Consider the following 26,167-nt stretch of genomic DNA (forward strand, 5'->3'; position numbering starts at 1 on the left):
GTTCGTGTTAAATTTTGAAAGCCTATGACTTCTAAGAGCATTCACTCCAGAAGGTCTTGTACTGAGTGGACTAAGTTTACAATAAAGATAAGGATTTTTTTCCCCCTTACCAGTGAAACAGCTTAAGTGTAATTTGGGGTAGTGGAGAAAGCACACTTGCTCAAGAAGGTGCTTATACGCTAACTCAGTACATCGCCTGCCCCAAAGGTTCTTTAACCACCTAGCCTACATCTCTGCACACTGTCGGGCAGAGTCTGCTACTGACCGAGTCATTGCCAGTTCTGGTAAACAGTACCAGGACCCAGGGCTTGTCATCCTCTACAACCACATGTCCCCTGATTCGGAGCAAGTGCGTTCAATCGAGGAAGATCACTTACGACTGAGTTTTTCATCATGGCTTTGACTGTGAAGCCCTCAGAAACCAGGGAACGAGGCTGGTGCACCTGGAACGTCTGTTGTGGCAGCAGTTTAGTCCTCTTCGGCATCTTGTCTGGGCATTTGTTTAAGGTCAGGGTCTCTTTTTCTACCACATTCTTCCTAGAAAACGTCTTGTTCTTATCAGAGGTGTGGAAGAAAAACCAGTGGCTTTTACAGAAGTGAGCAGGGGGTCGGGAAAACACTCTAAAAGGCTCTAGTGGTAGAAATTCAACCCCTCGTGCTGCCCAGGGAGATCCAGATGTTTGGCAGCACCAAGGTGGAGGGAGTTTAGGGGAGGAGAGGGGCGGGAAGAGGGCTGGGATCCGAGGCTAGAGTCTCTAAGAGCTTCCAAAGGTGTAAGCCTCCCGGTTGCTAAGCGATTAGTCAACATTAGGAGACGCTAGTCCCGCCCCTCCGTGACGAGCGTTTCCGGAAAAGGTTACCAGCGAAGACAGTTGCAGCTGCCGGAGGCGAATCTTACGGGTTAAAACTACGCCTCCCAGCAGGCTTCGCGCTAGGGGCGGGTGGTTGCGCGTGCGCACTGCGCCCGCCTGGCTCGCGAGGGGAAGGGGGAGGAGGCCTGGATGACTAAACCTGACAGAAACGCTGGTGGGAGGCTCGGGCGGGCGCCAGTGCCCGCGTAGGTCCTTCTCGACCCGCAGCCACCACCCGCCCGGTGACCATGATAGGTACGTGGGTGCCTGCCAGGTACAATCTCTCCGCGCCGCCCCGCGTCCGTGTGTGGCACCACGTCACACCCCACGGGTCCGAGTGGGATCCTCGGGGGCCGACCCGAGCCACCTGTCAGTGTCACGGCGGAGGCGTGCGTGCCGCGCTCCGTCCGCTCTGTGGGCTTCCTCGGCCCGCCCCCCCCCCCCCCCCCGCCCATAGCCTGGTCCGGTGTGTGCTAGAGCATTAGGTATGAGTTTCCAACCTGCCTTAGCCAAGGTTAGCTCGCTGAAGACTGTATCCCCACGGACACCCGCGTGCTCCACTGCGACCCCCGACGGCGGGGCTCGCCCTGCCGCTCCACGGGGTGACCAGCCCAGGTCTGTTTCGGTCAAGCTGTCCTTCACTTCAGGGCGAGTTCACACACCCTAGGACTTAAAGAAAATCTCAGGAAAGCATCTGCCTCGTGGAGATCGCACCTCAGTTCTGTCTTTTTAAATGTGTCCTCGGAGATCTGAGACGAAAGACTAGCCGAGTAGATAACTGCAAAGATGGCTTTTTCCCCCACTACAGTTTGTGACTGGGTGCAGTTTGACCAGTGCAGCTTTGGAAGTGGCCACTAGGGTTGTTCTAAGCAGTGTGAAGTAGGCAGATTGGAAAGGACCTCCCTGACAGAGATGTTATATGTGAAGCCACGTTTTGGGTTCTCCTCCGGGATAAGTAGAAATAAATGCATAATTTAGCGCACATTCCCGTTTGGAGGTTTCGTTACTGTAGACTCGCCGCCCCCATCCAAGTGATGTTCTGAAGATGTAGTGAACTTGTTTGTGATATATGCCTGACAGGTATCGCACTAAGCACATCTGAAGTCGGTCTATTTGAGATGTGTCTAGAAGATGGATGAGAGGTGCATTTATGAAGTAAATGCGTTACACGGTGAAAGTAGCCGAGTCTGTTTTAACTCATAAAAGTAATGTTACAAGTGTGCAGCCCTCCTCTCTTCCTCTTGAGAGTCATGCTAGGCAGCTAAGATGCTCCTGGAAGCAGAGGTGCACGCTCATGGTGTCTAGCTGCTTCTTCCCTCCATAGGGCAGTGTGTATTTTGGATGAATGAATTGGAAACTTGTTAAATTAAGAAAAAAAGTATACATTTTTATGAATGGCACTAAGCTTTTAAGTGACATTTACTTAAGAGTCGTTTGTAAACCCAAATCTGAACTGATTAGTGCGAACCAAGTGGGACAGATTAGGAAAAAAAATACAGATTTTACAAGAGAGAAATACCTCATATTTTGAAAACAATTACACACGTTTAGTTTCTTTCAACTTAAACTAGTTCATGGATGATTTTGATAAGCAAATGTCCCCTAAGGCTATATAAATATAGGAAATTAAGACCTAAAACTTAAAACTATTTTTAAAGTCTCATAAATTATTATATTAATAACTTTAGGATGGAACACAATTTAGCCAGCTTTATTTAGATTTACCTGGAGCCCTCTTAATAAGAACTGTGCCATTTGAATGTTACAATTAAATTAATTAGTAATAAAAACCAGGGAAATAGAAGACAGATTTAAAACTCTTCTTTCTTTGGCTACTCTTTTTACAGGGTGAATAAGTGTGCGTTTTAACACAAATGATTGTATCCTTGTCCCCTGCCCCATGAAAAGGAACTTCCATTCAAAAACAAAAACCCTACACAAACAATGTTACATTGTTTTGTTTAACTAGTTGTATTGCCTAATATTATTGGTGGCCGCATTTTCATGAAGTTCTGAATTGCCAGGTTGGAGGCTTGGGTGTGGTGACAGCACCTAAAGCAGGTGAGAGGGAACCCAATCCGGAGGAAGCTTTGGGAGGAATAGTTCTGCATTTTTATGACTAATCCTTGAACAGGAAACAAGGGCCGACAGGAACTGCACAGAGATCTGCTACAGAGCAAAGGACACACAAATAGCTCCAGGGACTGAGCAGTGTCTTCCTCTGCATAGCACTACTGAGAGCTGAGGCCTTCTGTACTTGAGCTCTCTCCCCCTGCAGTACTCTCCTAGTGAAGGAAATACTGCACTCTGTCAGTGAAGTCCTTGCTCTGAGAAGAATCCTCTGGATTGGCTTCCTGGCCAAATAAGAGGAAAGGAGACTAATACTTTATTGCCCATAAAATAATTTTCCTTTTGTTGTTTCAAAGTAGAGGGTTTCCTTCTTGTCATGGAGATGGCTTCAAAAGTACTTACATCTCCCATTTGGATTATGATTGACATGCTAAATGCCTTGACCTAGAGAGAGTTAAACCATAATTTTATTGAAGTTAATGAAAAGTCTGCCTTTGTGAGGCATGGAGAAGGGATTCATAATAAGAAAATTTAACTGAGAAAAACATAATTTTGAGCACCTATTTTAAAACTTTTTTTAAATTTAAAAAAAATGAGCACTTCTTTGTGTTTAAAATTGATTTTTAGTAGTGACAATTGAGAATTGTTCTAAATGTACTATACATTTAGGCATTTGATAATATCAGCTATTAAAGCACACGAGTACCCATACAATTGAAAAAGAAAGTTCTTAAATTAAAACCCCATGTTACAGAAGATATTTAAAATAGAACTGTAGCTCAGTGAAGTATTCTAAGGTGCAGAAGACCTTGGGCTCCATTCAAAAGTATTGTTTTTTTTTAATTGATTAAAATATTATTTCCTATATCTTGTTTAAAATCACTTCGAGAATTTAACTGTTTGCATATTTAAAAAATCACATTAATTCCTGCCTATTCTTCAATTTTATCAGATTTATTGGTTAGGAAAGTACCCTGCCTTTTAAATACATTTTCAGTAGTCATAGCATAGGCGTGCTGGTGACTTGGAGTCCTGGCCTCTCTCTCAGTGTTAGCATACATTTATTATCACTTGCCAGAAAGTGTCTTCTTTCTAAATTGTCTTCTCTATTGATAAAGGGTAGAGTATTTTAATTTGAAAGGAGTTTTAGGATGAGTCATTCATTTTATACTGATTGAGTTTTACAAAAGCAAATCCCAGGGCTGAGCATACATTATGTGTCTGGTGCTATCAAGAGGTGCCAAGGATACAAGGATGGAATAAGCAGAAAAAAATGCTTGGTCATTGTAACTATTTCATCAATACTGACTCTTGGCCCAAAGTCGAGCTTTGTTTTAAACTGGTGTGCAGGGAATTTTAAGTCTTGGACTGTGTAGGTGTAGTTGAATGTACTCTGTACTGCTACTTGTGCTTCAATGACTTTAGGTGAAAGCAACTCTACGTCTTGATACTGTCTGCTCTGAGGTGCCCTTGTGTCACAAAATGGGTTCTCCAAAACATTTGTATAGAAGAATTTATATAATTTTATTCAGGTCTCTTTTGGGTCCAAAGCCTCTGAAAAAACTTTATGCCTTTACAAATGTTAGTCCTATTTCTAAAGGTTTTTCTGAAGTCTGCATTTTTTAAAATCCAAAGCTCCATGGCTTGAAAATGATACATTGAAAGTACTTGGTAAGATATGCAAATCCATCCCTACCTCTAAACCTTCTTTGAACCCTCCCCTCTCGAGGAAGGAAGGAAGGAAGGAAGGAAGGAAGGAAGGAAGGAAGGAAGGAAGGAAGAAAGAAAGAAAGAAAGAAAGAAAGAAAGAAAAAGAGAAAGAGAAAGAGAAAGAGAAAGAGAAAGAGAAAGAGAAAGAGAAAGAGAAAGAGAAAGAGAAAGAGAAAGAGAAAGAGAAAGAGAAAGGAAGGAAGGAAGGAAGGAAGGAAAAGTTCTCTTTATTTCAAGATGTTTAATATTCATGAACCAGGTTCAATGCAAAATACTTTATTCTGTTAGCTTTCAGTTCTTTGATCAATGAAAATTGTTTCTTACCTGCTGTTTCTTCAGCCTTTAATTGTAGCCCAGTGCTTATTCAATGTTTCTGTTTTAATTTACATTTAATGAGCTCATTTAAAATTTTTCTTTGTAGTAGTCCGAGTGGTTTCCTTCCCAACATTTATTATATTAAAGACTGAGATATCTGACAGCTAGCTGATTTATATTTCAGCCTCCCCACCCACAGCCCCTGGCTTATTTACTTCGTCTTCTAAAGGAGAATTTTGGTTAGAAGGAATGCAGTTAGCAATGCTGTTTCCCATAGTACTGCTTTTCCTGGTCATCTAGGATTCTACACGGCTAATCCAATCTCTTCATCTCCCCACACTCAATGGCATCTTTCTTTCTTGAATGGATGTTTTAGTTAACAGTGATCATTTCAATATCAGTTCTTATAAGGTAGCATGTTAGGCTGGACAGGAATGCTCTCTCTCTCTCTCTCTCTCTCTCCCTCTCCCTCTCCCTCTCCCTCTCCCTCCCTCCCTCCCTCCCTGTGTGTGTGTGTGTATTATTCTGTAGGACACAGAAATAGGAGACCGTTTATCCCCATGAGTTGTGATTTCCTTGTGCTGATAAGATGTGTTTGTGGTACAGAGTTTACCCTCTCCCTTAGAGAAGCAGCATGTAGTCTTTATGTATTCATCCTATCACATATGAATGGTGTTCTGCATTGTACTTAGTTTACATTTAATCTTTATATATGCTACAGAGAGAATGAAGGTCTAATGTCATCCAGTGCCCACTCGTGTTCATTTATAAATTGATAAATGGCCTGATATGTAGGCAAAGGGATTTCTTCTTTTATTGAGATATCTTCTTTCTTGTCAAACTTTCTTCATTTGTCTTTTTTTTTTTTTTTTTTGGATGTATTGTAGAAGGTATCTGTCATATCTTACACCATTGAAGACTTTCTGTCAGACATTTTTTTCCCCATCATCTTGAATTCAGAGAACCACCAAACAAACTGATTGTCAGTTGTGGGCTACTGGAGTTTGACAACAGGTAAATATGGTTGTCTTTATATGCCTATATATATATATATACATACATATATGTATATAGGCATATATATATGGTTTATGGGCATTGTCTTAGGGTTAATATTGCTGCCATAAAATACCATGACCAAAGCAACTTGGGAGGAAAAGGTTTATTTGGCTTACACTTCCACAGCAGTGTTCATAATTGAATGAAATTAGGATAGGAACCTGGAGGTAGGAGCTGATGCAGAGGCTGTGGAGGGTGTTGTTCATTGGTCTGCTCCCCATGGCTTGCTCGACCTGCTTTCTTATGGAACCCAGGAGCACACCAGCTCAGAGATGGCATCCACAATCAGCTGGGCCCTCCATCAATCACTAATTAAGGAAATGCTCTACCAGCATCCCAATTTTTTTTAGGGTCCTCAAAGACAATGCCCCAAAGTCATCAGGAAATAGTCTGAAGACCTCACTCCTGCCCCACCATCACCCCTTCCTAGTTCCTCATTTTTAATTAAAACAAGAAGGGTGAAATGTTAGCTTATAGGCAATTCTGCTAGGTTCTTCCCAGAGACCTAGCAATGGCTTACTACATCATGTGCTGCCATTACCTACCTCTGCTCAGCACCTCAGTTCCTGCTCTTTTCCTCTCTCTGTTCACAAGTGCTACCTACCAGCCAGCTTCTCTTTATCCCTCCTTCTATTCTTTTTGTTCGCTGTCCCATCTCCCTCCCCTCATGATTCTGCTCTCATCTGTCTGCCTCTACTCCTTCTCCAGGTCCTCACTCATTCCCCTCCCTTCCCAAATAAGCATCCTTTATACAAAGAGAGAGAGAGAGAGAGAGAGAGAGAGAGAGAGAGAGAGAGAGAGAGAGAGAGGAAGAAAAGCAAAAGCAAAAGCAACCTAATCTTAACGGGGACTTTTTTTTTTAATTGAAGTTCCATCCTCTCAGATAACTTTAGCTTATAGAACTTTAGTTGATAGAAACTGTGCAGCACAGGCATCATGCCATGAGCTTTATTTTGTTTAGATGTGGGGGAACAGTTTCCTGAAGTCTAACTTTCAGGAACCTTTTCTGTTGGGTCAACTCATTGTCATACTTATTTGCATAATCGTTTATTAGGAATATTTCTAGCTTCTCTGTCAGTTTAAGCATTTTATAACTGACTGAGTTGAAAGTATGCAAGTTAGATTGATCAGAGAAGGGATAGTGGTGCCTTTTAATATTAGGTTTTGGAGGAGGTAATGATTTTTTTGTCTTTAAGAAATGATAGGATGATAAATATTAGTGATTCAGGATTGATAACTGTGTGTGAATTCTTAATCATTTAAAAGATTTATTTAAAAGGTTTTAGCATAAGCGTGTTGCAGGAAATATTAAAAAAGAACTGCCAAGTTCCCACACTCCATTCAGCTACCCTCTGCCCACCAACTCTCCAGGGGGGCCTGAGCTCCCAAGTTCCCTTCATGGATCACTGCCACACCAGCACCACACAATGATCAGCCGCCATAACACCCAACAACCCAGTAGATATAAGACTCTAGAAGCTTATAATTAACTAGTCAGATTTATGTATCAATAAATTCTCAGTTCACAAGATGCCCACACAATAATTTCAGAGCCAATTGATAATGATATAAGCTGCCCACCTAGATCAGACAATTATCCCAATTATTTTATCCCTATATGAATTCATAATTACCTATCTGTCCACCTCCATCTTGGCTTCTCTCCTCCTCTGAGTTGCTCTCTGTCCCTGCAACTCTTTGTTCCACCTCCCTTTCTCTGTCCAATATCAGGCCTCCGGCTGCACTAATATTTTAATGTAATTGGACAGGGAAAATCCTGCCACATAAGAGCTTAGTTGCTATAACTGAAAAATACATAGTAATATTTCATTTCTATGTAAGAAGTATCAGGAAGTATATTCCCAAATTATTATTTTGGAGCTGTAAGAATTTTTAGACTTTTATTTTTCATCATATAAAATTTAGAATCACCAAATAGCAACATTATGAAAGACCATTAAGAATAAGAGGCTTGGTGAGGTGTCCCAGCAGCTGTGAGTACTTGCTGTGCATACTCACTGTCTGAGTTCAGATCCTAGCTTCCATGTAAAAATTCAGGCAGGGCCCAATGTGTGCGATCACATTAGTATGTGGTTGCCATGTGTTGAAGGGAAGAGGATCATTGGTACATGCTGGTTGTTAGTTTAGTCCAAGGTTCAATGAGAACCCAATTTCAAGGAGATAAGACAGAGCAAATCCAGCAGTACAGTTGGTGATGTTCTCCATGCAGCTGTACATACACTGCAAGTGCATGTGTACACACATGCATACACACACGCACATGCACACACTCTCAGAATAAAACAAAAATGCACCATAGCTGTACTATGTATTTATTTTCAGGGCAGTTTTCCCAGGTAGCAATAGAACATGTGGATACTCTCCTGGACTGAAATACTGAGTTAGAGCTCTGTAATTTGATGAACCAGGTTGCATATTTATATCCTATAGAGAAAGGGAAGCTTTGCTATCTTCTCACAGAACAACAGATATGTATACTTTACATAACAACAGATCACCAGGCAGAATAGGAGCAAATAGGCATTTCCTGTATGTTTTGCTTTTTGACTGAGTTCACTGTGAATATTAGACACTTTATGATTTTCTGTAATAGAATAACATTGTCTTTCCTGTTGTAAATACTAACTAATCTACTTGTTGAAAACTACACAAATTTTAAAGTAAACTTTAGTAAAGTTGAGGAGAACGATGTTGTAGCTTAATTTGCTTCAGTTTTAAAGTATGTCTGTTATGTGTAGCTTTTACTAAGCTCCAGAATGGGCCATGCTACCAGCCCCTACCCAGTTTCCCTTGAATCCATAGTTAAAAGACACATACAGAGTTGTTCATTTTCAACTTGCCTTCTTGGCACAATTGTTGGGTACTACTATCTCCTGCCTGTTCTAAACTTTAGTTGCTCAATTACATTCTCAACTGCCTGCCTATAGGAGTGGCCTGGCTCTTCCTGAGATCTCATAAGACTTGTCACCTTTTCTCCCTTAGATGCACCATGAACTCTTCTCTACTTGAGTCTCTCTTTTGCCTCCAGGACTCAGAAGTCCCAATTATCCCTTCTGGCCAACAATTTGCCCATGGCTTCTTTAGTGACAGATCAAGAACCAATTGGGGAAAAGGACCTTAGTATCAGAACTGCCCCTACAAATGTCAGTATGCATTTTGGTTTTAGGAAAGAGTATTGTCTAAACTATATTCCAATTTTCATTAATAATTTTAGAAGAAAGTCTAAAGACAGTGGGGGATATAGTTTTAAAATAGATGCAGAATTTCATTTGTGAAAAGAAAAAGGTTCCTTTTTTTTTGGCAAAATAAAAAACTGAATGTCCACTGCTTATTTAGACTGTGTGACAGGCACAGAGGCTGCACTGCAACAGAGAAAAACAGAGGACGTTGTTCTTTCTGGATATGCCATGTTCATATGTGGTCAGTTGTGGATCCAGCTGAGATGCTATTGATTTCTAAGCCCAGTGGGCTTCTGAACAGGTAGAAAAATAAAGTAGACATCAACTAGAGAGGCCTCTGCATGAGATGGAAGACTTGTTAGCAGGGCCTGGGCTGGGGAAGGGCCAGTATGTGACCCTAAGGAGCTGAAGAGGAAGTGATATGACGAGAGGGTCAGAGTGTCTTAGAGAAGTTCTCCTTGTCATGTTGTGAAGGCCTTTAAGAAATGAGAAATTGCTTGCACTTAAGGCCAGGAATGGATGTTAAAATTTTTATATGCAGAGATAATTTTGGCAAAAGGGCAATGTTGATTCTCATTTATTTACTTTTGGTTAACATTAAAATCATGACAATGCTTTATCAGAACTTAATGCTCTACAAGTTAGCACACTTGTATTTTGGTGAATTCCAGCAGAGGAAGCAAACTTTGGCAACTACAGAGGTCCATGATCAGATTCATGAATCGATATTTTCTAAGATAATCGCAGAAATTGGCTACCTATGGTTGAAAGGACAGAATTGATTCATATTTGAAAACAAGGGGATGGAGAGATACCTCAGTGGGTAAAGAGCTTATCAAGCAAACATGAGAACTTGTGTATACATATCAAAGCCCAACATAGTGGTATACTTCTTCCAGGAGCTGAGTTGGGCAGAGACAGGCAGATCCATTACTCTGGCCAGCCAGCTAGGTCATAGGAATCAGTAAGCTTCAGGTTTACACATGGAAACATGGAAATGCGTGCGCGCACACACACATACACACACACACATCAGAAGCTAGATTAAGCACTTTGAATCTTTTTCACTGTTACCCAGGGGATATATGATATTAGAACAGATAGTACTTTGATGTCATCAAATAAACTTATCCTTCAAGGGTTTGTACATTTTAGATTTTGACATAATCATTTTTCTGCTAAACTCTAAATCCCATTTCTTTCTATTTTGATATTGTGCGTTCTTTCTTGATGAAAGATGTATGTTTTTTCTTAAGAGGTACCTGCGAGGTGAGTGGCGGTAGGAATGAAAGGAGGGGAAATATCATGCTTTTATTTGCTTTGTCTTCCTCAGTGGTCCTTGGAAGAACCCACTCATTGACGAGATCCTTTTCTTAGCTAGGTTCAGCACCATCTTATTTATCTTTCTATTTTCTAAGCTTAACAGCATCTCCACAAGTACTGAGGTAGGGAAGGAATAACTATATAGCCCAATCTGATAAACGTTAAACACATTAAAAATGTCTCAGGTTCAGAGGAGAACTTAGGTTCATTACACTTAGGAGGGTTTCCCTCTGCCGCATTGTCCTCTGCAGAGTAAATTGGAGCTTGCACAAGAATGCTTCTTTCCTTCTTTCCTTCCCCGCCCTTTACTATTGCTTCTCCTTGGTGTTCCTCTAGCACTAACCCTTAGAGGAAAGCCATTAAATCATTTGAATTTTTGATGACGCTGGCATTTCAAACTGGTTGCTCTATGTATGATGCTTAGAATATAAATCACACAGATGACTTGTCTCTTCTACCTTTAGCTTTAACTTCACATCAAATACAATTTTGTTTCACTGGGGTTGGTATTTACTTGTTTCCCTAGTGTGGCTTTTCTCTATGGGATACTTTCAATAGAAACATATGCTCAAACCTTCAAAGTAATTACAATATCACTAAAAGCTTCATAATCACATTACTGAAACTAAATGTTAAAATTTGATTTTCCTTGATTCAATCATTTCAATTGACTTCTGGCTGCTGCATGATTTATTGAAGAAGCATGACAGGCCAAAGTCAAGGGGTGCTTAGAGTGCCTAAAGCCTTGTAGAGAAAACTTCCTGGCAATTTAATTTAGGCAGAAATTTATCTTAATTATTCTGAGGTTGTTTTTCAAAGGAAAAAAAAACAATTATTTTTATGCTTTTAGTATTTGGCTCTTTTTGGTTACATCATTCTGTCCTCTCCAAGATGTAAGCATCAACTTTCTAGGCTTGTTTTATGTGTGTGCACATGTGCACATGTGAAGACAGACAGACAGAGAGACAGACAGACAGACAGACAGACAGACACACACACACACACACACACTATTACACAGGCAAAAGGGCACTGCATGGTTTCTCTCATAATTGTTCTAAGCATGTTCCTTTGTGTTATTTAAAAGACAGTTTTTAACTTTAATGTTTTTATTGGGAATTCTGCCTAGTTTTGAGATACTTGCTTCTATTTACCATGAGCAAACACACTTCTATCAGTGCCTTCATATAATTAAATAACCCAACATACCAACAGCATCACTTCTCTTTTTCCTATGATATGGAGCATTACAAATAAACATAGCTACTTTTTCCTCATTGCTCACAGGGGGCTGAGAAATGATCATCCATCAAGCTCATGTCTGGTTGTTCTGAAAACCATTCATTTTTATTTTTAATGAAGTAGAGATTTAAGTGAATATGAAATTACCTTCCAAGATGACATGAATATTCCTAACTTTTAGTTCATTTTTTAAAGAAAAATTACATATGTTGTAAAGCAGTAAATTTAGAATAGTTTTCATTCATGTTTGATATCTACTCAGCCAAGAGTCTGGACTTTACAGTCAGGTATTTTACCTTTTGCTATTAATCATGCAAAAGCATTTGTTGGCATTTGAATCTTTTTATTAAACTTCTAAAGATAAATTTAGAATCTTTAAATAAACAATTTGCCTTTGTAAGATTTTTGACAAAGAAAAATAAAATCAGATTATTCTCTGAATCTGGCATACTTTCTTGTCTCTCCCTTTAACAAATGACACATTTTATAAACAGCTCCTCCAGGGGGTAGATTTATTATTTGTTAGATTATTTTTCTATTCTTTTAAAAATAAAACTTGGAATAAATATGCACATGTACCAAATCACTGCTCCTCTCATACTATCACATCCCAGTCTCTCATACATATAATACTTATCCGCATTTGTGGAGTGAAACTCTAGTAATATTGCCCCTTCTCATAATTTTTGTCAGCTGGCACAAACCTAGACATATCTGGGCAGAGGGATTCTCCATTGATAAGTGCCTTCATCACATTGGCTTGTGGGCATGTCTGTGGGCATTTTCTTAATTGCTAATTATATGTAGTTGTGTCCAGCCCAGCATGGGCAGTGATATCCCTGGGCATTGGAAAGATAACAGAACAAGCCAATGGAAGCAACCCAGTTAGCAACTTTTTTTTTACATGGTACCTGCTTCAGTTCCTGCCCTGAGTTCCTGTCTTGGCTTCCCCTGATCATGGACTGTAACCTGTAAGCCAAATAAAGCCTTTCCTCCCCAGGTTGGTTCTGGTCAATATTTCATGAAGCAAAGGAAAGCCAACTAGGACTTTCACAGGTTTGTCATTACTCAGGAGGAACTGGAACTTATGTGAGAAATCTGTGTTATGGGTAGATCCCAGGCAGTTTTGGTTCTAGAAGATAAAAAGTGACTTGGTTTTTATTTTTGCATCTTAAGAGGTGTTTATTTGTTTGTTTTTTAATTAAAATAAAAAATCCAGGTAAAATAGTTCAGCTTTAGTACATCTGCTTGCTTTCATATTTGATCATTCATTTTGGGAGTGAGCACATGCATGTGGCTTTATAGTATGCATCAAAAGTGTATTTTATGTCAAAGATATAAGCCAGAACTTTTACATTTTTGGCCTTTTAATTAGTCCAATAACTTTTTTTTTTAATGAAGATTATCACTGTTTAGAGTTAGTGTCCAGAAGCAAGGGATGGTTGTTCATACCTATAACCACCCAGGCAGTTAAGGCACAAGAACTGATGTGAATTCCAGACCAGTCTAGAGTTCAGACTGAGACTGTCTCAAATAAACAAATTGACGATGACAACAACAACAACAACAAATATTCAAGAAAGCTTGTGATAATTTTTAAGGGAAACTTTCTTAAAACTTTCTTTCTACCTTTTTCAAAGTATTAAAAATATTTTAATATGACAGTAATATGACAGAAGTAATTGTGGTTGTCTCTAGATCAACCCAAAGATAGCCAGGCAGCCATTTTTTCTCTTAGTCATTTGTAATGAATAATCCTTCTGCAATGTACCTTCCTTCTCTTTCCATGGTAATCACAGTAGATTAAGTATGGTTGTACATTGCTTTGGTCTGAGAGTATCTTTTATTCTCTTAGAACTGAAAGTTATCGGATAATATAAGGATAAGAGACTATGCTGGGGCCTAGCAAACACAGAAGTGGATGCTCACAGTCAGATGGATCACAGGGCCCCCAATGGAGGAGCTAGAGAAAGTAACCAAGGAGCTAAAGGGATCCGCAACCCTATAGGCGGAAAAACAATATGAAATACCCAGTGCCCCTCCCTCCCCTCCCCGAGCTCGTGTCTCTAGCTGCATATGTATCAGAAGATGGCCTAGTCGGCCATCAGTGGAAAGAGAGGCCCATTGGTCGTGCAAACTTTATCTGCCTCAGTACAGGGAAACGCCAGGGCCAAGAAGTGGGAGTGGGTGGGTGGGGAAGCGGGTGGGGGAGCAGGTGGGGGACTTTTGGGATAGCATTGGAAATGTAAATGAAATAAATACCTAATAAAAAATTTAAAAAATAAATAAATAAATGAATTGAGGAAGGAAAGGTATTAAGGAGGAAAACTCAAAAAAAAAAAAAAAAGAGCTTGAATACCTAATTTTCCCACAACTTAATTTAACAGCAATATTTATGTGTTACAGATCCTAAGAACAAGATGGACAGGTACATTACTATAGTGTGTTCATATGTATGTTTATTTATTTATTTATTTATTTATTTATTTTAAAGCTTAATTACTTTTATGAATACATAGCTGTGTTGTTTAAAGAAGTACTTTTAAGGTAGAAAAATCTCAGCACTTAGCTACATTCAATAATACAATTATTTGTTTTTTCCCCTCCTGTGGTAGTAAATTAGTAGAGACATTTTCAAATTCCATCAGTGAATTATGAGCAAAATTATCAGGACACTACTCCAACATGGAGCTCTTATGTTCTCAGGATTGTTTAGTCAGTGACCCGGATATTTATATCTCTGATGGATTTCCTTCAGTTTCACAAATAGGAGAGAAAATGGAACAGGTAAAAATAATGCCCGATGCCTGCCTTGTTCTTAGGCTGTGTGTTGTGTTCCAGGTGCTGTTCCTGATTTATGGGACTTCATTTTTACCATGCCTGTGATACTGTCTCTATTCAGGAAACCAAAGGACTTACTCAGAGGTCACATAGTGAATCTGTGGGTACAGTGACTCCCTCCAGGTCACACGACCTGGGCACATCTCAGGTTGGACCATCTAGCTATTCAAGCTATTCACTTCCTTTTATTTCCTCGGTTCTCTCATTTCTTTTCTAAGAGCTCTCCAACCCACTACATGCCTCTCGAATCAGTTTAGAGGCTAAAATAGCAGATGAAGCTAAAAAGTTTCTTTGACTTATAACAATTTCTTCCAGAATTATCTTGTTGAAAGTAAATAGCCCATCTGGCTTCCTTTTCTCACAGAGCAAAACTCCTGAGTGAGCTTTGTGACTGATGCTGGCTGTATTCCATGAAGCGCGCCTGTTGGCCCTAAGCAAGATGAACACAATCTGTTTCTTCTATTTCTAATAAAGGAAGAGAGTGCCTTCATTTGCCTCCTTAATTCATGGCTTGAATTTTATGTCCTTCTTTTGCACAATGGCAGGTTTCCTGCTGTTTTTTCTTTCCTTTCCTTTCTTTTTCCTTCAATATTCAGGTAAATTTGAAACCACATAATAAACACTTTTCAATACAAGGACACTACAATGAAATCACATTAAAACTTGCATTTTCAAACCATAGCAAGAAGTTTTTAGCTGTTTGACTCCCATTGATTAGCAAGAGCTGGAAGGATGATTGAGAAAGCCATGTTTCTGATGCCTTATTCTTTCCTGGTCTCTAAATGAATTCTTCTGTGCCAGAGTCCATGGAAGTCCCACAGCCAAGCTCTGCACACTCTGAGAGTTAACCTCTAAGTACCTTAATTTAGTTCCTGAGTTTACTTCTAAGAAGCAGCAGGGACTATCCCTCTAGCCCTGATAATTATCTTCCTACAGGACTGACCAAGGCTTACAGAATAGGGATATTAAAATTTGAATCTGAATTCTCCCTGGCCAAGAACATCATTTGCTTCTTTCTATGTTGCTGAGCAGATAAGAATACTGTGAACTTTATAAGCCATTAAGTGCATTTTTACATTGTTTTACTTGTAAATTTTCTTATGGGACTAGACTTGATGAGGTCATCACGCTGAGGTTTTTGATGTTTTGCCATTACTGAAAACTCCTTTCTACATCTTGTCATTTGAGTTACAAGCTCATAAAGCCAGTACCTTTCTTGACTTACTTGTTAAATGCCAGTTCACAAATAGGCATATTGTGAAACAACTTGAGGAGTGTGTGTGTGTGTGTGTGTGTGTGTGTGTGTGTGTGTGTATGTGTGTGTATGTGTTGGGGGGGTGGGGAAAGGGAGAGAGGGAGAAAGAGGATTGTGTGTGCACCTGTGTGTGTACGTGTGTGTGAAGGTACATATATGTGAGTTGGTGTGTGTGTGTGTGTGTGTGTGTGTGTGCTCAGAGGTACTCAGAGGTAAATCAGAGTGTTATGTCTCAGGAAGCCCACTCATCATATTTGTTGAGATAGTCTCCATCTGGGATCTGGGGCTTACTGATTAGGGAGGCTGCCTAGCCAGTGAGCCCAAGAATATCCTGACTCTGCCTCCCCAGTGCTGGGAGTATGGACTCATGCTAACATGCCAAAGCATGGCTACTGGGGATTGAACACAATTAGGTGTGTGTGTGTGTGTGTGTGTGTGTGTGTGTGTGTGTGTGTGTGGCAAGCATTTGGTCAATTAAACATATCCCTGTCCCTGAGAATTTTTTTTTGTAGAATTATAATGAATTTCACTTGATTAAAGGGATCTATAATAGAAAATACAAGACCTACAAAGCAGTAGATTGCAGGCCCAGAATATTTGGATAGGTGTTGTTGTCATAAATTCACATCTTCAAATGACAATACAAATTGTCATGATAGAACTGTTCTTCTGGGAAAACATGGGATCTTTATGTGAGGGGATGAGAACAATCTAAGGAAGAGACTTACCGCTCATTTCTACTTCCATAGTTCAGATGTTTCCTACATCCCACTTCCGCCAAACTGTTAGTGTACGTCTGATACATGAGCTAGCATCGTGCACACTGAAAAAAGAGGAAGAGCTGATTTTTACTGCTTACTAATAATGTTTCTCCCAACTTTGACATTTAAAACTTTGTGATGATGATGTCAAATTAAAAACAATAAGGAACAAATTAATAGGTCTGTTTTTACATTTTGAAATGCTGTATAATTATATTTTTCAGTGTTTATTTTTACACAATTGGCAAAAGCAGTGTAGTTATTTGTTTCAGTTTAAAGTTGATGAATAAGAGAGTTTAGATAATTTTTTTACAATGAAAATAAAGCACAAATGAATGAGGGTCTTTTGTATTACAATTCAAATGTGAACATCTTTGAATACTATATTCTAGTGCTGTATGTGAACTCAGTAACTTGAATCATCCTCTGTTTGCAAATAAGCATTTCAAGGCTCACCTTTAGATTGAGAGCACAACATTAATTATTCAGAAATATTTATAAAATATAACATTGAAAACTTTCACAAGTTATTTTCTAGGATATGTCTGGAATTCAAAATGTATTCTTATTGAAAACATTATATGGTTTCAATTTAGCAAAGTAGTTCAGTGAACCTAGTTTAAATATGACTAATAGCTCTAAATAGGCTGAAGCATTCATCTGTTTTACTAGCTCATCGGAAACCTAAAATATGAGACTGAAGCCCTGAAATTGGCTTAGTTTCTGAAGCCCATTCTTGTAAGAAGTTGGGTTCCAATTGGTAGAGGGTGTTCATAGGGAGGGAATGAAGGTGTGAGCCTTGCCTTCTTATAGGAAGGGTAGGGCAGTCTACACTCTAGAGTATCTTAGGGTGGACATTTTAATCATAATCTTCTGTAGCCTCTTAATCTTGTGCCTGTGAGTCATCATAGCAGATCCTTCTTGCCAATATCAAGGACATGGCTGACACCAGCTGTCCTGTTAGTTGTGAGAGCAGTGGTTGATCTTACTATTTGACTCTCAGAAGCTCTGAGTACATCCAATTAAATTTCTAGGTCCCAAGTTTTAAGTCCAAAATTTAGCATATCTCTTGCTCTTTCCCACTCCCTAAATAAATAGCTCTTTGAGGGCTATTCTCTAGGAAATCTCTTGAACTCAACATGCATTCCTATTAAAAACACTTTAAGGTTTCAATTTAGCAAGATAGTCCAGTGCTTTGTAACCAAGTTTAAATATGACTGAATGGGCTTAGCAAGAGGCAACTCTTCTTGTTAATACTAGCCTACAAGTCCTACATTTAGGGATGGCATTTAGTTCAAGCCTGAACATAGTAAATTGATGAAAGAATAAACACAATCAATAAGCTCCACATTTACTGAGAGTGTAAACAATGGCAGTCTTGTAGGGAAAAAGCTAAGCAGAAAAGCACTTGGCATTCACTGTGTGTGTGCTGCTGGAGTCAACTGTTAGTGGATGAGCAGGCTTCACCCACAGCCATCTATTTAACAATGGGCCAGGACCCTCATAATCACTGCCTTTCTTTGTATAAAATAGCATAATATTGCCTACCTCTTAATAGGTTATCAGCATGGAATACAAATTCCTTAACCCATTCTCTGACACATATTTAAGCTGCTTAGGCTAGGTTCTGAGTGTATGTGAAACACATGGAAAAACAGAATAAACTATAGCAACTCTTTAGTATATATCATATATCTAGATTTTCTACTGAGAATGTATTCTGTTTTTTTCCATTCCAGATATTTAGAATTCTGTTTTAGGCTTAGTCATAGGGGTTAAAACAGAATAAAGCAATAGAATATAAGTTAATTAGCATAAATTAGAGACAAGAAATGAATATAAAGTGTGAATATAAATTACTATACAGAGACAGCATTGTTATAATTTTTACATTTTTCTCTTAAATGTGGAAATTTATTTTATTATGCTTAGTAGCCTTCGTTACAGTCCTAAAATATTAAGGTAGGAAATATACTTACTGCATGTTCTTTCTTGTAGATCTAATACTGTCTTAGTCACAGTACTATTGCTGTGTTGAAACACCCTGACTAAGGCAATTTGTAGAAAGGATTTTACTTGAGGTTAGCTTAAAGCTTCAGAGGGTTACTCCATCACCATGAGGATGGTGGAAGCATGGTAGCATGAAGGCGGGCATGGTATTGGAAAAGTAGCTGAGAGCTACGTCCTAATCCACAGGCAGCAAGCAGGATGGGGGAGATTAGAGAGGGAGGAAGGGAGAGACGAAGGGGGTGGGGGGAGACAGAGAGACAGAGACTAGGCTTGGGCCTGGGCCTGGGCTTCATGTGGAATTTTGAGGCCTCAAAGCCCACTCCCTAAAACAAAACAGCACCCATTCCAACAAGATCACATCCCTCACCCCCTTCTTTATTTATTGAAAAAAATTCTTTTCTCAGACAGTATATTCCAACCAAGAATTACCCTCCCTCCACTCTTCCCAGATGCCCCATACCTTCTCTCTCTCCTGGATATACTCTCCCTCCATCTTTCTTCAGAAAAGAGCAGGCTTCCAAGAGACAACAACCAAACACAATAGAACAAAATACAATAAGATAAGGAAAAGGCCTATATACCAAGGGTAGACAAGGCAACCAAGCCAACAAGAAGAGAAAAGTCCCAAGAGCAAGGGAAAGAGTCAAAGACACACCCAGTTCCACAGTAAAGAGAAGCACAAGAACACCAAGCTAATAGCTACAGCATCTAGCAAGGGACCACGCGTAGATGCAGACAGGCCCGGTGCATGCTGCTTTTGTCTCTCCTAGCCCATGTAGGCCCTGCTTAGTTGGTTCCGTTGGTCATGTTCTACGGTATTTTTCATTCCATCTAATTCTTACAATCCTTCTGCCTCCTCTTCCATGGAATTTCCTGAGCTCTTAATGGGAGAGTCCCAATAGAGACCTATAAGTAGACACTCTCTGCATAATGTCTGATTGTGGATCTCTTCATCTTTTCCAATCTGCTGCTGGGAGAAGCCTTTCTGATAACTACTGGACAAGGTGCCAGTCTATGAATATAGCAGGATACCATTAGGAATTATTTTATTGCTCTATCAATTTATCTATTATCTATTTATCTATCTGTTTGATCAGTCATGTTTGGCTCTACTCTAGATCTCTAGTCTATCCAGTCTCCTGGGTATCCAAGCAGTTTCAGGCCTGGACTTCCTCTCATGGAGTAGGCCTCAAGTTAAATAAGACATCGGTTAAGCCCACACCTTTTAATCCTTCCAAACAGTTCTGGGTATCAGCCATTCAAATACACGAGTCTATGTGGGACTTTTTCACTCAAACCACCACAAATAGCTTATACTCTATCATTTTAAATAACAAAGCATATTAATTTTTTTGTCCTAACTGTGTGGAAAGTTTGAATACAAAGTAAGATTTTCCTTTATGCCAAAAACCCATAGTGATCTCTTGAGTAAACATTCCAAATAGTAAGTGGAATCTGGTTCTTTTCATTTTTACCTGAGTGACTTTAGCATGTCTTTGCGATTGAATTCATATAATACCCTTAGATATCCTCTAATCGTATTCATGCAGTGAGGCCTTGCATTGATACTGATGCATTAGGAAAGCTCTCTTAAGGAGTTAAACATCTCTTACTCGTCAACACAGAGGTAATTACATGCTATTAATTCTCATGTCATTTCAGAAAGTGCTATTAAAACTATTCATTTCATCAGCTCCTAGAACTGGGATAAGGTAGGCAGCCTGCTGTAAACCAATTTAAGATGTGATTACATTGTTTTACTCCTGCAGCAGTAGAAGCAGAAAGTTGACTTGATGTGAATACAGCTTTTAAAAGGTTCCTTACATCACTTTACAAGATGAATATGACTAGGCAGCCTTGAGAAGACAAAGGAGTTGATGGAGAAGAAAGGAGCTTTACTTCAGCCATTTGTAGAATCAAGGCAGTAGTAGGTAGCGAAGAGCTGACGGGGAAAAAATCTGGAACCAGTAGCTTTTGTCTGTTTTATCCAAATGAAACTTTTCTGTGCATCAGCTCTGCAAATTATTAGCTGAGAATTAGAGGCATTTAACTTCTATGTAATGGCTCTCTCTGAAGAACTAGAGTAAGATTATCTTTCAAAATAGAGACACTGTTTCAAAGGAACAATTTTAGTAAACTAAGGACTCAAATAGATTACAGCAGATATTTGAAAATATTGATTTCTGTATCTCACCAAGATTATAGTAGTTGAAGTTTATCAATAATGCAGATTTTAAATAAGAGCTACTTTCTAAGATTTGAATTCCTTTTGCTGTTTTTCATAATTACTTTGAAGAATAATTGTTAAGATAAATTTTAGCTCATATTTTAAAGATAATTCAGTTTTTAGGTGACATTCAGTTGCACAGATACTATATTCCATAGTTTTTAAGTGATTTGATTTGGTGTGTGTGTGTGTGTGTGTGTGTGTGTGTGTGTGTGTGTGTGTGCACATGCATGTATTCACATATGTATGTGGAGGTCTGAGACTCACGTTGTCCTCAATTGTTCCCTACATCATTTTTTGACTCAGGGTCTTTTATTGAACCTGAAATTTATCAACAAGGCAAGACTAGCTGATCAGCAAGTCTCACATATCTTCTTACCTCTACCTCAAGCAAGGTAGATTTGACTAATTATGTGGGTGCTGGGGATCCAAACTGAGGTCCTCATACTTGTAGTAAGCACTTCACCAACTTAGCCATCTCCCTAGCCTTGATTAATTTTTTAAAAGAGCTTTCTTCAATAGAAGATACATGTGAGTTAAAAGGAAACTATTCCCCACATGTGATCATTGGCTTCCATTATTTTGTTTTGAAGTATGTGCTTTCTTTAGAAATGGAAAGTTTGCTAATCCTAAACATGGTCACATAACTTACGTACTAGGTGTGCCTTATCATACATGACCTAAAATGACTTGATTTTTCCTCCCTAGCTAAATATTGTTTCAAGCATAGGTATTTTCAGTGGTATAACACATATGCTAGACTTTTTTATGATTTTATGTTCAAAATTATTAATTGTTTATGGAAGTTACTGATATAACATAGTTAATTCTGGTACTGACCCATTGAACTAAATTTTTGGAGAATGTATAGTAAATACTTTGATCCATAAAACTTACTTTTGATGTTACCACAATTCTAATGAATGTCTATTTCTATTTTTAATTTTTAATGTTTTGTTCAGTATTATGAAGTAAGATCTTTTATTAATATGGTATTTCATTTATATGTTTCTTTGTACTACATGACAAGTTATTTTTCTTGTTTCTTGCAATCTCTTAAGTTTAGCTTTGACATATCCAAATTAATATTAGTTCTTAGATATTAATGGTTAACTTCCTGATTCCTTTATTTAGCAGGCTTTGGTGGTTTCTGAGAGGCCTTTACAAACAAAAGTAACTTTAAGATACTGATATAACGATCCCTTGGAACCTACAGTTTGGGGAGATGAAACAGACACAAAATCTCAACAAGATATTTTCTGGGGCACCTAACAAAGGAAACTTTAGTAGTGAATTGAATGATGGCTGACCTATTAGAGGAGGAGCCTCAACTGAGAATGTCAAGGCTGTGCATCATTTTTTAAAATGGAGAGTACTGTAAAGAATAGGAATGAAGCATGACTGATTAGTATAAGCCACAGATATTAAAGACTAGCCTGGAAGGGTCATTTTGAAGAAGTGCATCCAAAGGTATTAAATTTACAATTCAGGAAGACCCAGTGGACAAAGGCAAGTGAGAAAGATGGTAATAATTAACACTATTTATTTGTTATCTTTGAATTAATTTTGTGAGTTCTATTTTAATTCTCAAAATACATTGCTATAGTTTGATGTTGTCATCCTGATTTTGTGAAATTAAGCTAGATCTTAGAGTCTTGATGATGGCCACCAAACTAGGAACTGTGTAGCTGTAGGTGCAGTAAAAGTGTGCAAGCCTTTGCCTTCACAAAGGTTTCTGCCCTTTTACCTCTGCTGTACAATAAATGACAGGCCTGAGATGGCCCCTGCTGCCCATACAAACTGAACATGTCACAAAACTTTTTTTTTCCTTTTTTCCACAGGCTATTTCTTTCTTTTTCCAATTTTTTTTAGGTATTTACTTCATTTACATTTCAAATGCTATCCCAAAAGTCCCCTATACCCTCCCCCCAACCCTGCTTCCCTACCCATCCACTCCCACTTCTTGGCTCTGGTGTTTCCCCTGTACTGGGGCATATAAAGTTTGCAAGACCAAGGGGCCTCTCTTCCCAATGATGGCCAACTAGGCCATCTTCTGCTACATATGCAGCTAGAGACACGAACTCTCTGTGGGGGGAGGGGGGGGCGGTACTGGTTAGTTCATATTGTTGTTCCACCTATAGGGTTGCAGACCCCTTCAGCTCCTTGGGTGCTTTCTCTAGCTTCTCCATTTGGGAGCCCTGTGTTCCATCTTATAGATGATTTTGAACATCCACTTCTGTGTTTGCCAGGCACTAGCATAGCCTCATACGAGACAGCTATAACAGGGTCCCTTCAGCAAAATCTTGCTGGCATAAGCAATAGTGTCTGGGTTTGGTGGCTGATTATGAGATGGATCCCCAGGTGGGGTAATCTCTGGATAGTCCATCCTTTTGTCTTATCTCCAAACTTTGTCTCTGTAAATCCTTTCATGGGTATTTTGTTCCCTATTCTAAGGAGGAATGAAGTATCCACCCATTGGTCTTCCGTCTTCTTGATTTTCTTGTGTTTTGCAAATTGTATCTTGGGTGTTCTATGTTTCTGGGCTGATATCCACTTATCAGTGAGTGCATTTCATGTGAGTTCTTTTGTGATTGGGTTACCTTACTCAGGATGATACCCTCCAGATCTATCCATTTGCCTAGGAATTTCATAAATTCATTGTTTTCAATAGCTGAGTAGTACTCCATTGTGTAAATGTACCACATTTTCTGTATCCATTCCTCTGTTGAGGGACATCTGGGTTCTTTCCAGTTTCTGGCTATTATAAATAAGGCTCCTATGAACATAGTGGAGCATGTGTTCTTATTACCAGTTGGAACATCTTCTGGATATATGCCCAGGAGAGGTATTGCTGGATCCTTCAGTAGTGCTATGTCCAATTTTCTGAGGTACCGCCAGACTGATTTCCAAGAGTGGTAGTACAAGCTTGCAATTCCACCAACAATGGAGGAGTGTTCCTCTTTCTCCACATCCTCGCTAGCATCTGCTGTCACCTGAATTTTTGATCTTAGCTATTCTGACTGATGTGAGGTGGAATCTCAGGGTTGTTTTGATTTGCATTTCCCAGAAGATTACGGATGTTGAACATTTTTTTCAGGTGCTTCTCAGTCATTCAATATTCCTCAGTTGAGAATTCTTTGTTTAGCTCTGTACCTCATTTTTTAATGGGGTTATTTGGTTTTCTGGAGTTCATCTTCTTGAGTTCTTTATATATATTGGATATTAGTCCCCTATCTGATTTAGGAATGGTAAAGATCCTTTCCCAATCTGTTGGTGGCCTTTGTGTCTTATTGACAGTGTCTTTTGCCTTATAGAAGCTTTGCAGTTTTATGAGGTCCCATTTGTCAATTCTCTATCTTACAGCACAAGCCATTGCTGTTCTGTTTAGGAATTTTTCCCCTGTGCCCATATCTTTGAGTCTTTGCCCCACTTTCTCCTCTCTAAGTTTCAGTATCCCTGGTTTTATGTGGAGTTCCTTGATCCACTTAGACTTGACCTTAGTACAAGGAAATAAGAATGGATCAATTCACATTCTTCTACATGATAACCACCAGTTGTGCCAGCACCATTTGTTGAAAATGCTGTCTTTCTTCCACTGGATGGTTTTAGCTCCCTTGTCAAAGATCAAGAGACCATAGGTGTGTGGGTTCATCAGAATTCCAACTCAATTCTTCAATGAATTAGAAAGGGCAATTTTCAAATTCATCTAAAATAACAAAAATCCTAGGATAGCAAAAAATTCTTCTCAATGATAAAAGAATCTCTGGATGAATCACCATGCCTGACCTAAAGCCGTACTACAGAGCAATTGTGATAAAAACTGCATGGTACTGGTTTAGCAACAGACAGGTAGATCAATGGAATAGAATTGAAGACCAAAGGCGATTTCTTAAAACTCATTCTTCTCCATAGCTTCATTGTTCTTTCAGTCACTCCTATTCCAACAGTTGGAGTTATTTTGTTCTTGAAATTAGCTTTGATTTCATATAGTATGTTTGGATATAAGATGCAAAGAGTAATGAGCAAACAGTAGATCATATGCTAAAACTCTTACTCTTAATTTTCTGACTTATAGTAATCCTTACTTCTTAATGATCCAAGTGAGCTCTACATGCTTGTTTATATTGCTCCGCTAGTGTTTTAGCCTGATGTCTAGAAGGAGTTAATGTCATTCTCCAATCTTAGACTCTTGGTATAGTATATTTTAATGGTAGGGTTTGGGGCCCATTTCTTTTGCTATATTTTAGTATTTGATTATAGATTAATTTTTTTTCTTTTTCTTTTCAATAAAATTATTAAAAGACAAGAATTGGTTCTAGGAAGATAGTTTCATATTCTTCCTTAATATTTTCTCTTTTACTTTTCTTACTGTCATAAAGTGAGATACTTAGCACTCAGTTTGTATGTGCTGATTTATATTACCTGACGTGGTTTAAACTGGGTGAAATGATGGTAGCCTTGTTTCTTTTACAGTAGCTCTATCTAGCCAGTCCAGACCTTTACGTACATGAGGTATTCCTGACAGAAATTGAATATTATTTTTAAAATGACTATTATAAATATATTAATGGACAAAGAAAAACTCTTTAAAAACTGTTGAAGTACTATTGTACTTCACATCACCAGGTCTGATATTTTGTAGTTATAACTCTGGTTTAAAATCATTTTTGGTAATAGTATAGGTTCTAGAAGTTTCAAGTGGCTTATTTAGGAATGACACATGTGGTATTCTTCTTGCAATAATTAAGTAATCAGAGAAAGATGGCACTGTGCCAATTTAGCTAAACTAAATTCAGCCACTGAATTTTTTTTTTTTTTTTTTTTTTTTTTTTTTTTTTTTTTTTTTTTTTTTTGGTAACCTGGAATGCAGTACCAGACATGAGTTCCTTCTTTAGAGTGGGCCTCAAATCTAACCATAAAATGTTTGGTTTGTCCTATAAAAATCATACCTGTGTTGTAACAGTGGACACACATCTTGCCTGGAAAGTTAGGATTATAGGTTTTAGGGTTTCCATCTGGGTAAGTCCATTGATATACCCTGTACCCTCTAGCAGCCTCCATTGTACCTTTTGCCACTATGAACTCTGGCCAATAGGGAAAAGTCTAGTTCTGTTCCAGTTTGATTTATGTATCTTGTATCTGTATACATTGTATCAGCAGAAGGGCCTTTTTCTTTTTCTTTAGAAAAAAATCTCTTTTATTTGGAATCTAAGGTCCCTGGCCCCAGTGCATATCCAGTAAACTGCAGTTAAGCGTCAACCATCTAGCTAATGACCCTGCTCCATAATGGGGTCAGATGAGTA

General features: G+C 38.8%; 2 protein-coding genes across 11 annotated transcripts in view; one reads left to right on the top strand and one right to left on the bottom strand.

Moving 5' to 3' along the window:
- Pacrg (PARK2 co-regulated) overlaps window positions 1-808 on the bottom strand; it is a 437,183-nt gene extending 436,375 nt beyond the window's left edge. Inside the window, exon 1 of the mRNA NM_027032.2 lies at window positions 378-808. Coding sequence (NP_081308.1) covers window positions 378-485 — 108 coding nt within the window. The 5' untranslated portion in view covers window positions 486-808. The remainder of the gene's footprint in view (window positions 1-377) is intronic.
- Window positions 809-975: 167 nt separating this feature from the next.
- Window positions 976-26,167, top strand: part of Prkn (parkin RBR E3 ubiquitin protein ligase) — a 1,223,012-nt gene continuing 1,197,820 nt past the window's right edge. For 5 of the 10 annotated variants that reach the window (XM_006523336.3, XM_017317572.2, XM_017317575.2 and 2 more), the window contains exon 1: window positions 1,001-1,106. In XM_006523336.3, coding sequence (XP_006523399.1) covers window positions 1,100-1,106 — 7 coding nt within the window. In that variant the 5' untranslated portion in view covers window positions 1,001-1,099. Of the gene's footprint in view, window positions 1,107-26,167 lie in introns of all 10 variants that reach the window. The other 5 variants (XM_006523339.3, XM_030249894.1, XM_017317576.2 and 2 more) reach the window with 2 other exon arrangements.

This window comes from Mus musculus, chromosome 17, assembly GCF_000001635.26.
Source record: "Mus musculus strain C57BL/6J chromosome 17, GRCm38.p6 C57BL/6J".
Lineage (NCBI taxonomy): Eukaryota > Metazoa > Chordata > Mammalia > Rodentia > Muridae > Mus > Mus musculus.